General features: G+C 31.5%; 1 protein-coding gene across 2 annotated transcripts in view; it reads right to left on the bottom strand.

The window, feature by feature from the left end:
- The window catches only part of LOC127728390 (adenylosuccinate lyase-like), a 34,942-nt gene extending 19,470 nt beyond the window's left edge, over positions 1–15,472 (bottom strand). The window contains exons 1-5 of one of the 2 annotated variants that reach the window (XM_052235746.1): positions 15,086–15,472; positions 5,775–5,978; positions 5,155–5,199; positions 1,586–1,665; positions 648–819 (exon numbers count right to left, since the gene is read on the bottom strand). In XM_052235746.1, the coding sequence (XP_052091706.1) occupies positions 648–819; positions 1,586–1,665; positions 5,155–5,199; positions 5,775–5,939 (462 nt within the window). In that variant the 5' untranslated portion in view covers positions 5,940–5,978; positions 15,086–15,472. Of the gene's footprint in view, positions 1–647; positions 820–1,585; positions 1,666–5,154; positions 5,200–5,774; positions 5,979–13,894; positions 14,063–15,085 lie in introns of those variants that run through there. The other variant, XM_052235745.1, reaches the window with a different exon arrangement.
- Positions 15,473–19,309: the final 3,837 nt, after the last annotated feature.

The raw sequence follows: 19,309 nt of genomic DNA, 5'->3' as shown, positions 1-19,309 counted from the left end.
GAACATCTCTATGTTCATTACTTTAGGAATATTTATTTAAAACACAGTATTCACTATTCAGCCCCATTCTACTATTAAGTCAGACGTCAGGTGCTACCTTGATATACCCTGTCTTTTGTTTTTTGTCCTCAAGTTTTGTTGTTAACGTATTTTGTCGGGTACTTGATGACGGATAGCGTTTGACGTCTTTAGCCGAACAGTTTTATCATTTTAACTTTGTTATATTATCTGCTCTTTGGTCAGGTTGTTGTCTCTTTGACATATTCCCCTTTTCCATTCTCAATTTTATTTACACATCATTGAAGGCCTTATGATGACCTATAGTTTAATATTTATATCCACTTCTATTGGACTCTGTTGGACATTTCAATAGCAATCATACTACATGATATGAACTCCTTGTTTTATTTAAATTCCAGATGTACAAGGGTAACTATATGCCCCTATAGCCTCTCATTTACATATATATATATATATATAGATATTTGATATTTGCTGTATTATCCATATAGCATATTGTTTGTTATCTACATGGATTATTTATATATATATGCTATTGGAAAATTGAACGTTAAATAAATTTATAAAGAGCAATAATTAATCAAATAGGAAATATAATATTAATCCCAATCATATCAGTCTGATACCTTATCATCATCTCCTTCAAACAACTGTAGAAAGCTTGCCTGGGTCCCTGTTGTACCCTTAACACCACGAAAACGTAAATTATCTCTGGCGGTTTCCAAATTTTTAAGATCCATTAGCAGATCTTGAATCCAAATACAGGCTCTCTTACCAACTGTTGACAACTGTGCTGGTCTGTTGATAATATAAACCATTAGAATTAATAACTTTATATACTGGTAATAAATTTAAACAGTACCAACTGCAGCAAATATCAAAACAAAACTTATATAACTGATGAATCGATATTTACTGGTTTAAAACAGCAGATAAAGAATTTATGGTTTAGCAAACATAAAATAAAATTCAATTCTATCTAAAAATCACACACACATAGAGTTAGCTTAAGAATATTAAATATTCAGCTCCTTTAGCTTTCTACTGTGAATGCCTGACAGAGTCACAACTTTTTCCAAGATTATCATAAATAGTATTAATGTTTGCTTTATGCAGAAAATAATAAACAATTCAGTTCAAAACACAATTGCTTGTGATTTAACTAAGTAGCTATAAGGTTCAAGTGCCTGAACTGGTCATCTGGTAAATACATTTATTGAGTCAATCATGTTTAAAATGATTATATGACAAAAACGAAAGCTTAATTTTTACTGTGTATTAATATTTGGTGAGATTGGTGATTGGAATGTAATCAGATAAAAAGACAACTTTAACCACATTTAAAACTTTATTTTCGGGATGAAAATATATTAACAATAAATACAGAGACTGTACAAAAATCATAAACTCAAATCTGATTATATTCGATGGAAGTATTTATGTACAATACAGCATACAAAATTGCAAGTTTTGAAATTTTGTAAAGTATAGCAGAGAATTAATAAAAACATATAAACGAAAGTATCCATATTGTAAATGTCATTGAAATATATTAGGAACTTACTGTAAATGTGTATATGATAGACAAGGAAGATCTTTATACTTGCGAGCAAAGCTTGATAAACTCTGTATACATCTGGCTAACTGAAAATAAAACAAGTTCTGCATGTTTTATTCATTTCTCTTATCTAATTTCTACAGTAATTTTCTTTCAAGATGTTTGCATGCATCAAATAGCTTCTATAGTAAAGTTAAAAATATTGATTTTAATGAAATGATTATATAAAATAAAAGTACCTCAGTGGTTACTTTCACAAAAACATCTCTCCTTCAAAATTGATCGTAATTTTAACTAAAATGTTCATGACTAACAATATAAAAACAAGCATTCTGAGAGTATTGCATGGCAATACATAGTCCCCTACCGGTTAAAAATTAATTGTACTGGAACAAAATGCTAACTTGATCTATAACTTGTCATGGTGTAAACTATATAACAAATATCAAGTTAATATCTTCAAGCATGACGAAAAAAGTGTGGAAATCTGATAATTTAAGTGAATTTTTCTAGGTCCAAGGACCATAACTCTGCACAAAATCATCAAACCAAAACAAAATTTGAACTTGATCTGTAGCTTGTCATGATGAAACTATATACCAATTATCAAATCAATATCTTCAAGCATGACGAAAAAAAGTGCAGAAAACTGATTATTTGAGTGAATTTTTTAAGTCCAAGGACCATAACTCTGCACAAAATCATCAGACCAGAACAAAATTCAAACTCGATCTGTAACTTGTCATGATAAAACAATGTACCAATTATTAAATCAATATCTTCAAGAATGACGAAAAAAATGCGGAAAATTGAATATTTGAGTGAATTTTCTAAGTCCAAGGACCATAACTCTGCACCAAATTATCAGACCGGAACAAAATTCGAACTTGATCTGTAACTTGTCATGATAAAACAATATACCAAATATCAAATCAATATCTTCAAGCATGAAGAAAAAAAGTGTGGAAAACTGATTTGCCGGACTGACAGAAGGACAGACAGACAGACGGATGGAGTGCAAATCTAAAGTCCCCTTCGACTTCGTCGGTAGGGGACTAATAAGGAGAATTGGTCAATGAGACAATTATACACCACAGCCCAAATAACTTAAGTGTAAGCAACAATAGGGTACTATACAACCTCCAATGATGGACAAAACCCATACAACATAGTCTGCTATAAAAGGTCCCACCATGACAAAATGTAAGACAATTCAAACGAGAAAACCAATGTCCTGATTTATGACAAAACAACAATAAAATAGAAAACGGAAACGAAAAATTCAGCAATTTTTATGTTTATAAAGGGACATAACTCTAGAATGGTAAAAGTGTCGCCACCAAATTTCGTACTTAATCTGTGTTATGTAGTAATAAGCATTGTGTATAAGTTTCATAACATTTGGTTGAGGCAAACTAAAGTTAGAAAACAGAAACAAAAAATTTGTACTTGATCTTAGTTTTGTGGTAATGAATATTGTGTATAGGTTTCATAATGTTTGGTTGGGGCAAACTTCAGTTACAGAATGGAATCTAAAAATTTTGTTTCTATTTATAAAGGGGCATAACTCAATAATGGTTAAAGTGACACTACCCAAATTCAACTTGACTTGTGTTTTATCAGTGGAAGTCAAAATTAAACATTGCATTGTATAAAGCATTGATTGTAGTTGATTCAATTATGATAATTATGTACAAAGAAAGATAACTCCAATTTTAAAAATTACTTGATATTTAGAAGAAAATAAAAATTTTGCAATTTTTCCATTTATAAAGGGGCATAACTCTAGAACGGTTCAAGTGACGCCACCAAAATTCAAACTTGATCTGTGTTTTGTGGTAATAAGCATTGTGTATAAGTTTCATAACATTTGCTTGATGCAAACTCAAGTTAGAAAACGGAAACCAATTTTGGGACGTACGTAGGTATGTACAGACGGACAAGGGTAAAACTTAATGCCCTAACCGTTACGGCGGGGGCATAAAAAATATGACATACAGCAACCAACGACAACCACTGAATTATAGACTCCTGACCTGGGAATTTCGAACTTTTTTCTATAGATGATCTTTTTTTTTTTTTAATCTTGAAGAAACTTCTGTCCAAGTTTCATAGCATTCCATGAGTGTTTTAAAAAAGTTATTGATGTCTATTAAGTTGGCTATATATGTAAATGCTTACTGCGAAAAACTAAGTCTTTAGAGTTTAGAAGGTAGATCTCGACATTCTGAATATTTCTGCCCTTGTCAGATTTTCTTTATCTATATCAGTTTTCAGATATTACAAACCCCTATGTTCTATTTTTAGCCATGTCCACCAGGTTGTTTGGTATGCAGAATCATTGGACATATATATGATTAAAGCTAAATACCCCAATAATGATTTTGGCCAAGATTGTTCCACTTGGCTCAGTAGTTTCAGAGGAGAAGATTTTTGTACAATAAAAGTAAATGGACAATGCTGACAACCCACAACAAACGCCAAGTACTTCTTTGGGTTGGGTGAGCTAAAAAAATTATTATATCAGACTAAGTAGACATAGTATCTTATAATGGGTCTGTAAAAACTAGAGAGCCAGAATCTTAATTTAGTTTCAAACTATTAAATTCATACTGGACGTCATGACATAAAGGAACCTCTATCAACAGTTTTGCTGTAGAACTAAATGAAATTTCATACCTGTTTTTGATATGTGGAATGCAACAGTTTAGAACTGAAATCATTTTTTAATAACTTAAAACTGCAAATTCGGATTTACAATACAAATTTTTCTTCTGGCTATCAAATGGCACTTCATCAGCGTTTTTTGAAAAGTATTTTAATGTGAATAATTGTTATTTTAATAGTGTATTTATCAAAATATTGATGCACATTTTACAATAAAGTGTCTAATAATGTACTTATCAAAAAGAGGGTGACACATGCATCCTTGCAAAATGCTTAATAATTATCAGCATGTTCGACAGAGCCTGAACTTATCTTTATTTATGATATGGTATAGAAAGCTTAAATTTTTAAATCTGAATTATCGATAACCTTTGCTAAAAAGTTATTTAATATGAAAGTATATCATCTGTACTTGGTCAGTTTTTTCTGCTATCAGGTAAACATGATAAGCGAGCATTCATCTGATATTTCTGGGAGCATTAAACAGTCAGAGGGCTCTACGGATAATCATACAATACCGAGTGGCAGTTGAATTACCGCCAAAGAATTTGTAACTTGTAACTATAAATGCAATATCTTACAAAAGCCTTAAAGGGTGTTGATAATGTGTCCGAACATGGTAAATTTTTATTTATTATTGTATTTTATTGTATTGTATCATTAAAAAAAATTCTTGACCTTAATCCCAAAATACATTTCCATCAGACCTTATAGAATTGGTCATGACTGGAAAATATGACAGTTTCTGGACCCTTGTATCTGATTAGATATCACTTATATGGACTTTTGGCAAAAAAAAGCTTACATTCTAAACTAGATCATGATAGTGAAGACAGTCTGAACTACATCTTACCTTAATGACCTTTGACAATATGGTCAATTCAGTATAAAGTACCTGTATATCTTACCTTTGGTAGAAGAATATCAAATCCATCTCTCATGACTATTAAGTCCTTTAATAAAAAAAGAATTTTTTTTTATTTTTTTGTAGAGATCAAAATTGTAATCAACAAAACTTCTATTTACTATTGAGAATTCAACCACAACCTATGTCATACTCATAGCAAGCTGCAACAACTCTACCAAATGAGTTAAAGGAACCTTATAATGCATACATTCTGTTTCAAGGAAGTTGACATTTGGAATATGCTACAGTTTATATGTCATAATAGAGACCAATGACCGAATATCATATAATGTTTAAAACTAGAATGCACATATTGTCATGCTAAGCATATATATCCCAACTTTTATTTCAAAGTTTTGGCAAACAGGAAGTGTCTCATCATTGTCAAGCTGCTGACCAACTGTTCAGTATTTGCTGAGAAATAAGTGAAGAAAATATTTGTTCTATTGAACAAATTAATGGACAAAAGAATGAAAGGATGGACAAGGTGATTGCAAAATACTTAAATAGTCCTAAATCCTAGAGCATGAAGAGTGGTGGTATAATAATATGTGTCTGTTATACATCTATATACACATGTAAATACCACAACACTAATTTAACTAGATATTACATACATACTGTGTTATCTCCAACAAATGCTGATGTAGCACCAAGATGTATAATGCCTGATGCTCTAGGACAGGCTTTTGCAAATGTGTGTACATGTGCCATCACATCATGCCGTACTCGTTTCTCCTCAAAAGCAGCTCTTTCAAAATCAATACAGTGAATATTTTCTTCCATATCCTTAATCTGGTCATCTGTTATGTCCAAACCAAGTGCCTTCAATAAAAGGAAAATATTAAATTCAAACTTGATGTAGATTCTTGTTGAACCCAAAATTCCCAAAATTTATCAAAGGCTGTCAGGGTTTAAGACAGACAAACTGCAACAATTCATCAAACAGACTACAAATAAAAGGGCATGTTTTGTGGTGCTAAACATACCCCCAGGTGCCCCACTAGTAATTCACAGTATTGGAAAATGGTAAGAAGTGTCTGCACAGTCTGCCAAATCTGAAAAGTGCTTTAACATTACAATTTATCACTGTCAAGATACTGACCAAATATGAAGTCATTCTGTTTGATAGTATTATGGATGTGAAATGTAAAAATAAGAATGCTAAACTTTCCTGACAAAAGGGGTGAGAACTTGAGAAAAGCCTTTGTTGAAACAATAAAGAGTGACTTAAATGTAGATATTGAGCCCTGTGATGTATGTGCTAGCCATCCACAGAAAACCTGGAAAAGAAGGTTATCAGAAGCCTGTTATTGTGAAGGTTAAGAATACTGAGACTGGAGTAAGAATACTTCAATAGTGTGTTTCCAGGAAACTCTTAGTAATAAGACATTGAAAAATACTGGGAGGATGAATGAGGAAGTAAATGCTTTTTCAGTCACAAAGACAGTTAAAGTGCAGGTGTACCTGTTATGTTTAAAAAAAGGTCTGGATTTTGTGGTAAATAATTCTGTTATTGATGATAATGGTCATAATTTATGGATACATATAATATCAAACATAATAGTTAAATAGAAACCCTAACCATGCTAACTCCTGTAAAAAAAATTGATGAAATCATTGAAGTTTTTGAATCCTTGGCGTACATGCTATCCAGAAGATAGGAAATATACATGGCGTCAGTCCTCACCCATAAAGCAGTCGTCTTGATAATTTTTTAATTTCAGAAGACCTTTTTTCCCTTATGAAAAATACTATAATTATACCAGGTTATCATGTATAGAACTGACCACTCTGCAATTCTTTTTGCCTTCTCAGCTTGTTTCGAGAAACGGGGGAAAAGTAACTGGAAATTTAACTCTCAGTTACATAGAGATGCAGATTATATACAAAGGGTTAAATCTTGCATTAAGGATACTACTTTGGAATATCCTCTGTCAGGTGATATGGAAGATCTTCTTTCTGTGGAGTTGTCATGCAATGATCAAACATTTTTTGAAATATTGAAAATGAAGATTAGATCTTTGTCCATAAATTACAGCATAAATAAATCCAAGGAGGAAAAAAACTTCACTCTCAAACTTGAAAATGATATTTTACATTTAGAAAGTATTATGAATCATTCTCCAAATGATGAGGTTCAAAAATCTTTATTTGAAAAAAAACTTGAACTAGAAAATTGATGACAAGAGATAGTTGAAGGCTTGCTGCTTAGATCCTGTGCTATTTAAACTGGCATGAGAGTGGTGAAAAGCGTTCAAAATATTTTTGTAAATTAGAAAAGAAAAATTTCATAAAGAACACATAACAGAACTTATAGTTGAAAGAGGTCAGCATATATATTTCAGAGCAATCAAAAATTCTGATGGAACAACAAAATTTCTATAGAAATTTGTACTCAAGCAAAAAATTAGATTGCAATGATACATTATTCTTTAATCATAACATTAAGCTCACAGAAGAACAAAGTGACTTTTGTGACGGAAATTCAACTTTTAAAGAATGTGCTGATTCATTAAAGGGGCACTAGCTACGAGATATATAAAAAATATAAAATAAGATTTTTTTTGTTCAATCAATAATGAAAGTGAAATAGTGAAATAATATATCGCTTTTTTAAAAGCAGCCAGTATGGTTCAATTTTGTCAAAATAGGCTAAGAAACATTGATGATGAATTATTCACTTGCAAGTGAATAATTCGACCTCATTGAATCCGTATTCATGTGAACTTCAATTTGACCCCTTAGCTAGAGATGGATACCCCATGCTTTGTGTGTGTTCAATTATTTAAATGAAAAGAATGTCAACATTGAAAGTGATCATGAACAAAGGCAAATCATTTGATTGACTGATTCGATCCACAAAAAAATCATTCTTTAACAGGTAAAAACGATGATTAACATATATTTTTAATCTATAATATGAAATTAAACAGACTTAGAAAAATCCAAATGCACGAGTCTGATATCTATTTATATCTATATTTATGTTTATATCGCTTATATGGCAATCGGAGGTGTTCGGAGGTCAACTTGACAGTTAATTAGATGGCGTCTAGACTAAAATACACACGAAACAAAGCTACATATTATCGAGCCCATGCCCGGTATATTGTTTATTTTAGACTTTTTATAATTTGGATAAATGTTTTACATTGTTATAAATCAAATATGAGAATTTGAGTCAAATCGGTGAACATGAATTTGACAGCTAGTGCCCCTTTAAAATTTATGACAAATGGTAAAAGTCCAGGTTCTGATGGGTACACTGTAAACTTTTATCAATTTTTTGGAAAGATATTGGTCCTTTAGTCTTTTGGTCTCTTCATTTTGGATATGAGGGTGGAAAATATTTAGATTTTCAGTATCAAAGTGTAATAACTTGCATTCCTAAAGAGGGAAAAGACAGACAATATATGTAAATAACTGGCATCCTATTAGTCTTTTGAATACTGATGTGAAAATATCTTTTGCTGTTATAGCTAAAAGACTTAAACCAGTTTCACCATTTATCATAAGTGATACACAAAAAGGTTTCTTCAAAGATAGATTTATGTGTGAGAATACACAACTTTTATATGATTTAATGCACTATCTTGAGGAAAATAAAACAGGTCTTTTATTACTTGAAAAGGTGTTGATTCCTTAGAAAAGTTATTTTTTTTAAATTCTTTAAAAAAATTTAATATTTGGCCTTCGATATGTAAATGGTTTGAAACTTTATACTCAGGGGCATCAAGTTGCGATATAAATATTGGACACGTCTAAGTTTTTTCATTTAGAAAGAGGTTGCAGACATGGAGATCCTCTTTCTCCCTATTTATTCATAATTGGTGTTGAATTACTATCTTTGAAATTAAAAGGTAATCCTGATATAAGGGGAATTACTGTCGATGAGAATGAATCACTTTTAAGCCAGTATGCAGACAACACATTCCTTATGTTGGATGGAATGGAAATATCGTTGAGGGAAACACTTTCATGTTTTGAATCTTTTTATTAAATTTTAGGTTTGAAAAAAAAATGCTTCAAAGTTAAAAGCACTATAGGTTGGAAGTAAAAAGTATTCCGATCTTATTCTATGCCCTGACTTAAAACTTCATTGGTCACATTCAAATTTTAAGCTTTGGGGATTGAATTTTCTTAAGATTTGAACTGTATCACAGAAATTAATTTTGCCAAAAAAATTAAAGAGGTCTCTGTAATTCTGAAGAGCTGGCAACATTGTAAACTCACGTTATTGGGGAAAATTGCAGTAATCAAATCACTTGCTCATTCAAAATTGGTACACTTAATGACTGCATTGCCAAACCTATCACACTCCAGGTTAACAGAGCTCTCTTCATTATATTATGATTTTATATGGAATGGAAAACCGCACAGAATTAAGTGTAACACACTTATTGGTGATATTTCATAATGTGGACTTTTTATGGTACATCTTCATTCCTTTAATATCTATTTTAAAATCAGTTGGATAAAAAGACTGCTGTCAAACCCTGGTGGTGGCTAGCAGCACTTGTTACTGGCAGACCTTATACTGTATAGGGGTGAAAGGGTTTTACATCTACAGAAAGAAAAGCTGATTGAGATTTCTAAAAGATGTAAAATATCTTTCTGGAAGGATGTTTTATTATGCTTTTCTATTGCAAAACCTAATACTGAGATTTCTGTCAGTGACATTTTATCCTTAGGTAGTTTGAACTTTTCCTCTTTGGATGATTCCCCTTATTATATTCAATTGAAAAAGGGAGGTGTGCAGTCAGTAAGTGACCTTATTAATCATGAAAATATGATTTTTTTATAAATTTGAGCAATTTCAAGAAAGAGTACAAATCAACAATTCTATCAAATATTATGGTCTGATTTCAAAAATACCTAACTATATATATAAACTACGAGAAAATGGCTTAAATAGGACTGTTTAAATCAATTAAATCATGATTTGAATAAGTCTAACATTGGTGATACTTTCTTAAAGAAAATTATGTGTAATGTCAAAGCCAAATTTGTATATAAAAACTTAGATGTAGTTATTCAACTACCAACAATCAAATTTTTGAAATGGGAAGAACTGTTGGTGATTGATACAACAGAATGGTCAGAATATTCATGATAACCAAAAAGTCTTGTAGAGATGTTTATTTAAGAACCTTTTAATACAAATTTTACATAGAATTATAACAACTAATACCTTTTTGTACAAAATAAAATTAAAAGATACCAAGTTATGTACTTTTTGTAAACTTGGTGAAGAAACCATTGAACCCCTTTTTTAATGCCCAATAACTTTTCAATTGTGGCAGTCTTTTTCAAAAACTGTGAAACTTTTTTTAGTAAACTTTGTTCTCAACAAAGAGGATGTGTTTCTTGGTTTGTTATTGAATCTGTTAGTCATAATAACAAAGAATTATATATATATTTATTATTTATGCATTCTAATTTTCAATTCTCAAAATAATGAAAATGTAACTTTTCTTTCAATGCATATATAAAAATAATAAGTTATTTTTCAATCTGTTTTAACCAACATGGCAGTACAAATGTTACATCAAGTATACATGATAGGTACTTCAATTAAATATTGTGTGCTTACCACAGCACTATCTAAATTCCTGGGGAGAACACTGCAAAGTAATGACTAACCGGAAGTGTCTGACAGATATGAAAAAGTCTCACACATTACAACTCAAGACTGACATGCTACTGACCAAATATTAAGTCATTCTGTTTAGTACTGAGGAAGATGTGACAGAAATATTTGTTGGACTAACAGACTGACAAGTATAATCCCAGCAAACACACAATGTAAACATAGTTATGGTAACATTAAAGTTAGGCTACATCTACGTGTAACATAAGTAAAACGTAAAAAATAAAGGTTATTTAGTAACCTATATTTAACATTATGATTATTACGTCACAATTGTTATGTTGTACTCATGTAAATATTATAATTATGTTATGATATTAAAGTTTGTAATGGAACGAATTTATAATGTGAAATTTATACCATAGTGCAACGTCTAAATACCGTTATTGGTAAACGTTAATTCATAACATTTATATAATATTAAATTGACATAATAATTTAACTTTTGAATACCTTTAGAATAGAATAACATTGCATTAATTAATGTCTTTTTGTTTGATGAGATGCAATACAGCCCCAACTCTTTAGAGTGGAAATATAATAATTTGGGGAAAAGAATCTGTTAGTAACAGGCTATTATTTCAACTTGGAATTATTTTTAATTATGGAATTTGAATAATTTCTTGTGCTTGAAATTTTTGATAAATTCCATGTTTATTCTGTATTTCAATGTTCTGTGTGATGCACAACACTTTCTATTACAAAGAAAATAGCACATTTTCAATAGAATGTACTGTGCGGCGCACAACACTATCTATACAAAATACATTGTATGGAAAGTGTTATGCACCGTTCAAAACATTATAATACAGAATAAACATGGAATTTATCAAAAATTCCAAGCACAATAAATTATGCAAATTCCATAATTAAAAATAATTCCAAGTTGTGATAATAGCATGTTTAGTGTTAAATATAGAAGAGTAACTATTTTCCATTAAATTGATCCAGATTACACTTATCCTATCTGGTATTTGCACAAACAAAATCTTATCCGAGAAAATTGTGGCTGTAAATTATAAATTGTTTTAATACTTTTAGCATCTCTAAGTTACCACATACTTATCATTAAGGCTTAATCACCATTGCATCAAAATATTGGATCAGATGTTATTTGGACTTTTGGACCAGTCAATGGTGATCATTTTTTAACCAACAGCATAATTGTCAGGCTATGAAGTAGTTTGGAATATTTTAGCTGTAAACTGTAAACTCTTATAGCACAAAAAAATCAACACAAGACCTGCACATTCCTAATCCTTATCAAGAATTAGAATCATCCTGTGTTAGTTGTTTTTGTGACTCATACCGATCTTATAGGTTCAGCCATAGGCAACAGTTTGTTCTTATGTTGTGCTGTAATTATACACCACTATCCTAGGTTAAGGGGTAGGTTGAGTGCTCACAAACAAGTTTAACTCCACCACATTCTGTATGTGCCTTTCCAAAGTCAGGAGCCTGTAGTATACTAGTTATAAATCCAAATGCAGGAATCACCAACAGACTTGCCAACTATCCCAATTTACGGGGGATATCCCCCATGGGAGGTGTCGACCTGAATTTTGAAATCTTTATTATCTAAACTGAACACCTCAAAACAGGCACTCAAATGAGTTAAAAGCATATTAAAGCACATACATACTCATTCAAACAATAAGTATTAGAATTAAAACACTTATCAGCTTATGACAATATAAGAGGAGCATTAGGTCCTCATGCACTTAAAATCTCCCATGGCTTCTGGTTGCATGTGATAAAATCTGGTAATAATTGTTAACTTAAAGATGTATATAGTTCAAACCTGCAATTAACCAATGGATTTGGGAAAAAGATTGAACAGCTACTTGCTACATTAAATTTTTCACATGTTTGGGAAAATCATGATACTATTTCAAAAAGGCGTTTATTATATGCACTTCATACCAAACTTAATGATAGATATCTGAATTATTGGAAAGAAAATATATTTTGTGATGATAAATCATTGCACGGTAATAAGCTCAGAACATATAGGCAGCTTAAAGAAAATTACAAATTGGAAACCTATTTATTGTTAAATATTGACAGAAAAGTAATAGGACATTTTGCCAAGATTCGCATAAGTAATAGTGTTCTTGAAATTGAACAAGGACGACACACTAAAACACCTGTAGAAGAAAGAATTTGTCCCTTGTGTCTTTAAGAAGTAGAAGATGAATTTCATTTTACTATAATATGTACAAAACTAAATACAATTAGAGAACAATTATTTTCCAAAATTAGTGAAATAGTTCCTTCTTTTTTAAATATGACTAATGAAGCAAGATTTAAATTTTTGATAATGCAAATGCGTGAGATTTGGCCAAAATCGTAAAGATCAAAGAGAAAAAACAATAGATCAAAGGAAAATGCCGCCAAATAAGCATGAACATGCGCGAGTCTCACGATAAATGCGTGAGACTTGGCAGCCCTGACATGGTGCTTATGAATTTTACAATAATTTTAATTATATCAGTCTCACCACATTTTCCTTTGATCTATTGTTTTTTTCAAAAGTTGGCAGAACTGCCATGTATAATTCTAGAAATGCTTTATTGAGTACTTAATAACTTTGTGGTACCACCTCCTCAGCAGAGATTATATACATTCATTTATTATTGTAACAATATTTTCTTGTAATAATGGAGGGGATATACAGTTATAAATATATATAATGTTTATAATGTGGTCAGATTTTGTTTGTATGTTTATGTATTGTCTTGGTAACAATCCTATAATTTTGGATTTTGAACCAATAAAATTATCTTATCTATCTTCGGTGCATCAAATTGTTTAGCTATGTCCCATGGAGACTTAGAAAAAATGGCAGGTATGCACCAAGTCTGAGGGCAGCATATTGTAAAATTGTAATGTTAACATTTTAAAAATATTATCATTGTGGTGTGTTTGCAGTCCATGTTTCAGATTTAGCGAGACAAGCATGTTGGTGAGTGGGGAGTATTGAACTCGTTTTTTAAATGGTACGAGAGTGTTATCAGTGGGGGCGAGTTGGTGGTGAGTGAATTTTTCCGTGGGACGATTTGACTTGAATTTCCTGTCATGTTCATACCTTTTCCCCCTTAGCGAGCCATGTCCATAATTCTCTCCAAGTGGAAAACTTTTTCATGTCGCTATAGTTGAAGGCCATTTCAGGACTAGCATACCTTGACACTAGAGGTGTTCTATATTTTTTAAATTCAAAAGGGATATCTTGAAGGATTTCCCCCGCCATTAGACTGGTTCCCGATCGCAATAATCAGGGTTACACTAATGACAGGACGATTGCCCGGATAGTACGATTGACCGGATGAGATATAAATAGTCAGAACTTTTTTGTTATTCGGTAGATTTTTTTAATATTTGTAGACCTTGGAGATATTAAACTATATTTTATGAAAATCAAACAAAAAAAGTGAAAAATTTTTTTTTGAGCAAATAAAGTTGACCGGACGGATTTCACACTCGCCGATGTACGCTATACATATATTCAACAGGTTGACAACAAGTGTTAATATCTCATTTGTTTTACAATATTTGTTCATGAAATTAAGGAATCTGTGAGAATAATAAATATATTATTCGAAAATATAAACTTTATAGTAAAAAAAAATGTTTTTTTCTGCAAAAAAAGATTGTACTAGACCGACACGCAGAGTTGGATTTTTTACGGCGAGCTAGTTCGCAAGGTAATAGTCAACAGGAAGACATGCACCTTAGCCGGACACAATATTGAGGGTGTGAATGGGGGTTTACAGAATAGAGAATAATGGGCAAAAAATATAAAGAATAGAGAAAAATGGACCAAAAAAATAAAGAATAGAGAATAATAAGCAAAAAGTATAAAGAATAGAGAAAAATGACCCAAACAATTATGAAAATAAAGAATACATGCAGAAATGAACGACCCCCATTCAGACCCTAATCATCCTAATTATATCCTAATTAGTCGACCAGTCTGTGTTTGGACTTATGCTTAACGGAGCAGCAAACTCCAATTTTCAAGTCTTTGGTAAACTCTGTCGTGATCAAAACCACGACCTCCCGCACTCGTGGCGAGTACGCTGCGGCACGTGATCACCGAGGCGGTCTCTTGGCCAAGTCCAAAGAATATAACACTGAAATCGGAACGAACTGTTTGAGGCATATGAATGCACAAACACTGGACTCTAAGCTTAAATATCTCTAATAAATATGGTGTCAAAACTGTTTATCCGTATTCTAAAATTGAACGCATAATAGAATATAATAAGTCGATACTTGCTTCTCTTTAAAAGATCCGCTAATCCAGAGACACATCTATATCTCTGGCTAAACGTTGTCGATGATCCTGTTTTATTTTCACCACATGTGAAATATTACGATCATGATGGAAGTTATTTGAAACTGTGGCTCATAAGTATCGTTCACAGTCTTCCTCTGTCAAAGGAATGCAATATGTTTTACAAAATCCATGAGCCAACTGATAGCAGCAATATGGCGTTGTAACTATTCTCATTCCGCTTCCAAATATAAAATTGAGAATGGAAATGGGGAATGTGCCAAAATGACAACAACCCGACCACCAATGGGTCTTCAACACAGTGAGAAAATCCCGCACCCGGAGGCGGGCTTCGGCTGGCCCCTAACAATGTGTACTAGTTCAATGAAAATGGACGTCACACTAAACTTAAAAACATATAAATGAACTAAATTTAAATGCATGCATACACATGTCACATAGACAATATATATATATATCAAAATGGTTTTTTAATTTAAATTTTAAAACCAAGTATTTATATATATGATACATAACACTAGTATGTGCAGTGGTATGGCACGACCTGTGACATGTATACGTAATATGCAGTGGAAGATCCTTCGAATGTTGCAGTGGATATATCACTTTCGAATCATTCTTGGATTGACGACACACATAATATTCACATGATTAGGTTCAGGAAGGTTATTCCAACTAGTTATTGTTTTGATTTTTTTTTATTATTATCTTTTATTCATATGACTGTCATACAAGTGAGAGGTTAAGCTAGCTATAAAACCAGGTTTAATCCACCATTTTCTACAGTAATGCCTGTACCAAGTCAGGAATATGATAGTTGTTTTCCATTCGTTTGATGTGTTTGAAACTTTTATTTATAATATAATAATAACAGATTAATTTATAAAAGAGCCACTCTAAAAAGAGTTATTAGAGACTGTAAAACACACATTTAAAAACATTTACATTACATATATAACATATATCAATATATCTTAGCATAAAACACCATAATATTAAAAAGCAATTCCTTTATAATCATAATCAGAAGATAAAAACAAAACACTACATACAGTTATTACGAATATACACTTTCTCTTAAAAAGTACTGCATGGCAGATTTTGGCTGTGAAATGGCAAACTCTGTCGTTATTAAAAATAAATAAAAACTTTTCCTCATTACACAAATTATTAAAACTACTTTCTACATTACATACACTGTTAAAAAAGATCGTTCGCAAATCTGCATATTCTGTATATAACAACACATGTTTTTCATCTTCAATTACATCCAAATGAATTTTACATCGCGATGACCTTGAGGTCATTCCGATGTATTGCTATCGCCTAGATTTCCATTATGTAAATTAGTTTTGGGTTTGTAACCGATCTATAAACATGATAAATATGCGCACATAAACGAGTGCAAAATAACATTCCTTATCGCTTGATATAAATACATCTCTTCAATGAATACTGATAAAAATATTTTTGTTTACAACATAAATTAATAATATGAAAATGTTTTGTAGTTAGATATACATATATAAGTAAAAAATCATTGATAATATCAATGCACACGTACCGAAAAATTGTGTTAAAGCATGCAGAAGAATATCTCAAAGAACGTTTTGCAAGGACCGGTAACTCTGTAATTGTTTTTGCGGGAAAATATGAATGCCTACTCGTATCCAATCTTAGAAAAATCGAAGTTTTACAGAAAAGTGTCCACCATGCACTTGCATTGCACTATTATTAGAATAGTAGAATAGAATGATATACAAATGGATGCAAATCATATATATATGTAACTGTTATTTTAATATAATATATAACAACAAATCAGTGTATACTGATTTGTATCACTGCAATATAATAGTTATTACGGTGAAGTTGAATTTCCTGTCATTTATTCATCATCCACGCACGAACTTGTCTCAGAAAAAAATACATCTCTGTACATTAATCTCAGTTTCAGGTAAAGAGATATGTTGTTTTTTTCTGAGACAAGTGCGTTTGACCATCCTCAAGAACTTGTGGTCATCCGATGTTCAGTACTTCAATACTTTGATTTTCTACAATTAAAACAAACCTTTCATTTACATCTATACCTTCATATCTGCCAGTTTCAATTCAAATTGGAGCAACACCTGCTCTAAATTTAGCATAATGCACTTCTGTATTTACCCGGTATACAGTAGTAATACTTAAATATTTTTCTGTACAATAATTTGATTGAAATAACCTGTAAGAACACAATTTACTGCTTTAATTGACTAGTAAATTTGAATGCCATTTGTTCTTGTACATAATAAAAAGGTTGCTTTCAATATCTTTAATAACAGACTTGCTCAAAATACATTCAACATTACAATACTGATTAAGATCAAGTTCTTTAAACTTTGTATTCACTGTACAGTTCCAAGTTTTTACTTTATCAAAACTGAGATTATTACTCCAAAGAAAAAAATTCTTATTAAGTCTATAATCAGACATCTTATGTTCTAAATTATGGAAGGGAATATCCGCCATAATTATACATTTTTTAATTTGTAAAATGCAATTTCTTAATTTGTAAAACGAATAATTTCTTAATTTGTAATATATATTTTTTCCATCCGTTATATGAATTTCTACAATTCTTGATTTGTGAAATGTAACTTCTTAATGTGTAAATGCAATTTCTTAATTTGTAAACGTATTTTCTTCTTTCGTTACATGAAATTCTACATTTCTTATTTTGTGAAATGTAATTTCTTTGTTTCAGTCACGTTTTGGGAGAATGTGTCAGTGTATTTGTTACCGCTGTCAGCCAATGAGAAGTTTCGTTTCTTAAGAAAAACTACAAGTTACAAATCAAGAAGTTACAAATCAAGAAATTTTACAAATCAAGACTGAAATAGTTCCACAAATATGCCGCACGAGGTCGCTGTGGGTCCATTTCAAATCGTACCTTAGCCAACTCGTTCTCAATATATACCTAAATATGGTAGACCATTTTTTAACAATACATGGTTTCCATCCCATATCTCCATAAAGTGTTAAGTTAGGGTAATATCTACCCACATCTATAATAAATATCATAGCTTTATGTTTAACAACCTTTATACAAGAAAATTCCTTCGTACCCCAGATGGAAGCACCATAATTAATCACTAACCATACAATTGAATTGAACAGTTTTGTGTATACCTGGGACTATATTATATTAGTATAATAGCCCCAGTGTATACATCATATTGAAAACCACCATGAGCTTTACATTTTGTTATTAATAACCCCAATACCATAATGGCAGATTTAGCAACTACTTTTGCCATATCTTCACAACTCAAAACTTTTCTACCTCAGGAATAGATTACCTTAGCTGTATTTGGCAAAACTTTTAGGAATTTTTGGTCCTCAATGCTCTTCAACTTAAAAATACTTTATTTGGCCTTTTTAACTTTGTTTGATTCGAGCGTCACTGATGAGTCTTTTGTAGACGAAACGCGCGTCTGGCGCAAATACAAAATTTCAATCCTGGTATCTATGATGAGTTTTTTTTACATAACTTTTTGTTTGTTTATTTGACCTCATAAAGTATTGCAGACATCAACATTAATACAGCGGACATTAAGGCAAGTACAATCTTTTCACCTGTATTATTGGTGCAGACGTACATTTTTTTTATATCTTGATGGGTCGCTCCCTTTACCTCAGTGACATATGCCTACAAGGTCAGTTACCGGAGTTTCGACGGTGTCTGATGGTGCCTTTCCTCAGACCCTTTCCGTACGTTTTTATAGATATTAAGGCGGTACAATAGATATACGAAGATGTGGTATGAGTGCCAATGAGACAACTCTCCATCCAAGTCAAAATTTATAAAAGTAAACCATTATAGGTCACAGTACGGTCTTCAACACGGAGCCTTGGCTCACACCGAACAGTAAGCTATAAAGGGCCCCAAAAAATTACTAGTGTAAAACCATTCAAACAAGAAAACCAACGGTCTAATCTATATAAAAAACGAGAAACGAGAAACACTTATGAACCACATCAACAAACGACAACTACTGAACATCAGATTCCTGACTTAGGACAGGTGCAAACAAATGCAGCAGTTTAAACGTTTTAATGGTACCAAACCTTCACCCTTTTTCTGAAACAATAGTGTAACATCACAACATAGAAAGACACACTATAAAATATCAACTGAAATAGCTTAACTCAATCAAAGGACAT

This window comes from Mytilus californianus, unplaced genomic scaffold (genome assembly GCF_021869535.1).
Source record: "Mytilus californianus isolate M0D057914Y unplaced genomic scaffold, xbMytCali1.0.p SCAF_2, whole genome shotgun sequence".
Classification (NCBI taxonomy): Eukaryota; Metazoa; Mollusca; class Bivalvia; order Mytilida; family Mytilidae; genus Mytilus; species Mytilus californianus.
The sequence above is the reverse complement of the archived record's forward strand: the minus strand, read 5'-3'. Positions and strand labels throughout refer to the sequence as shown.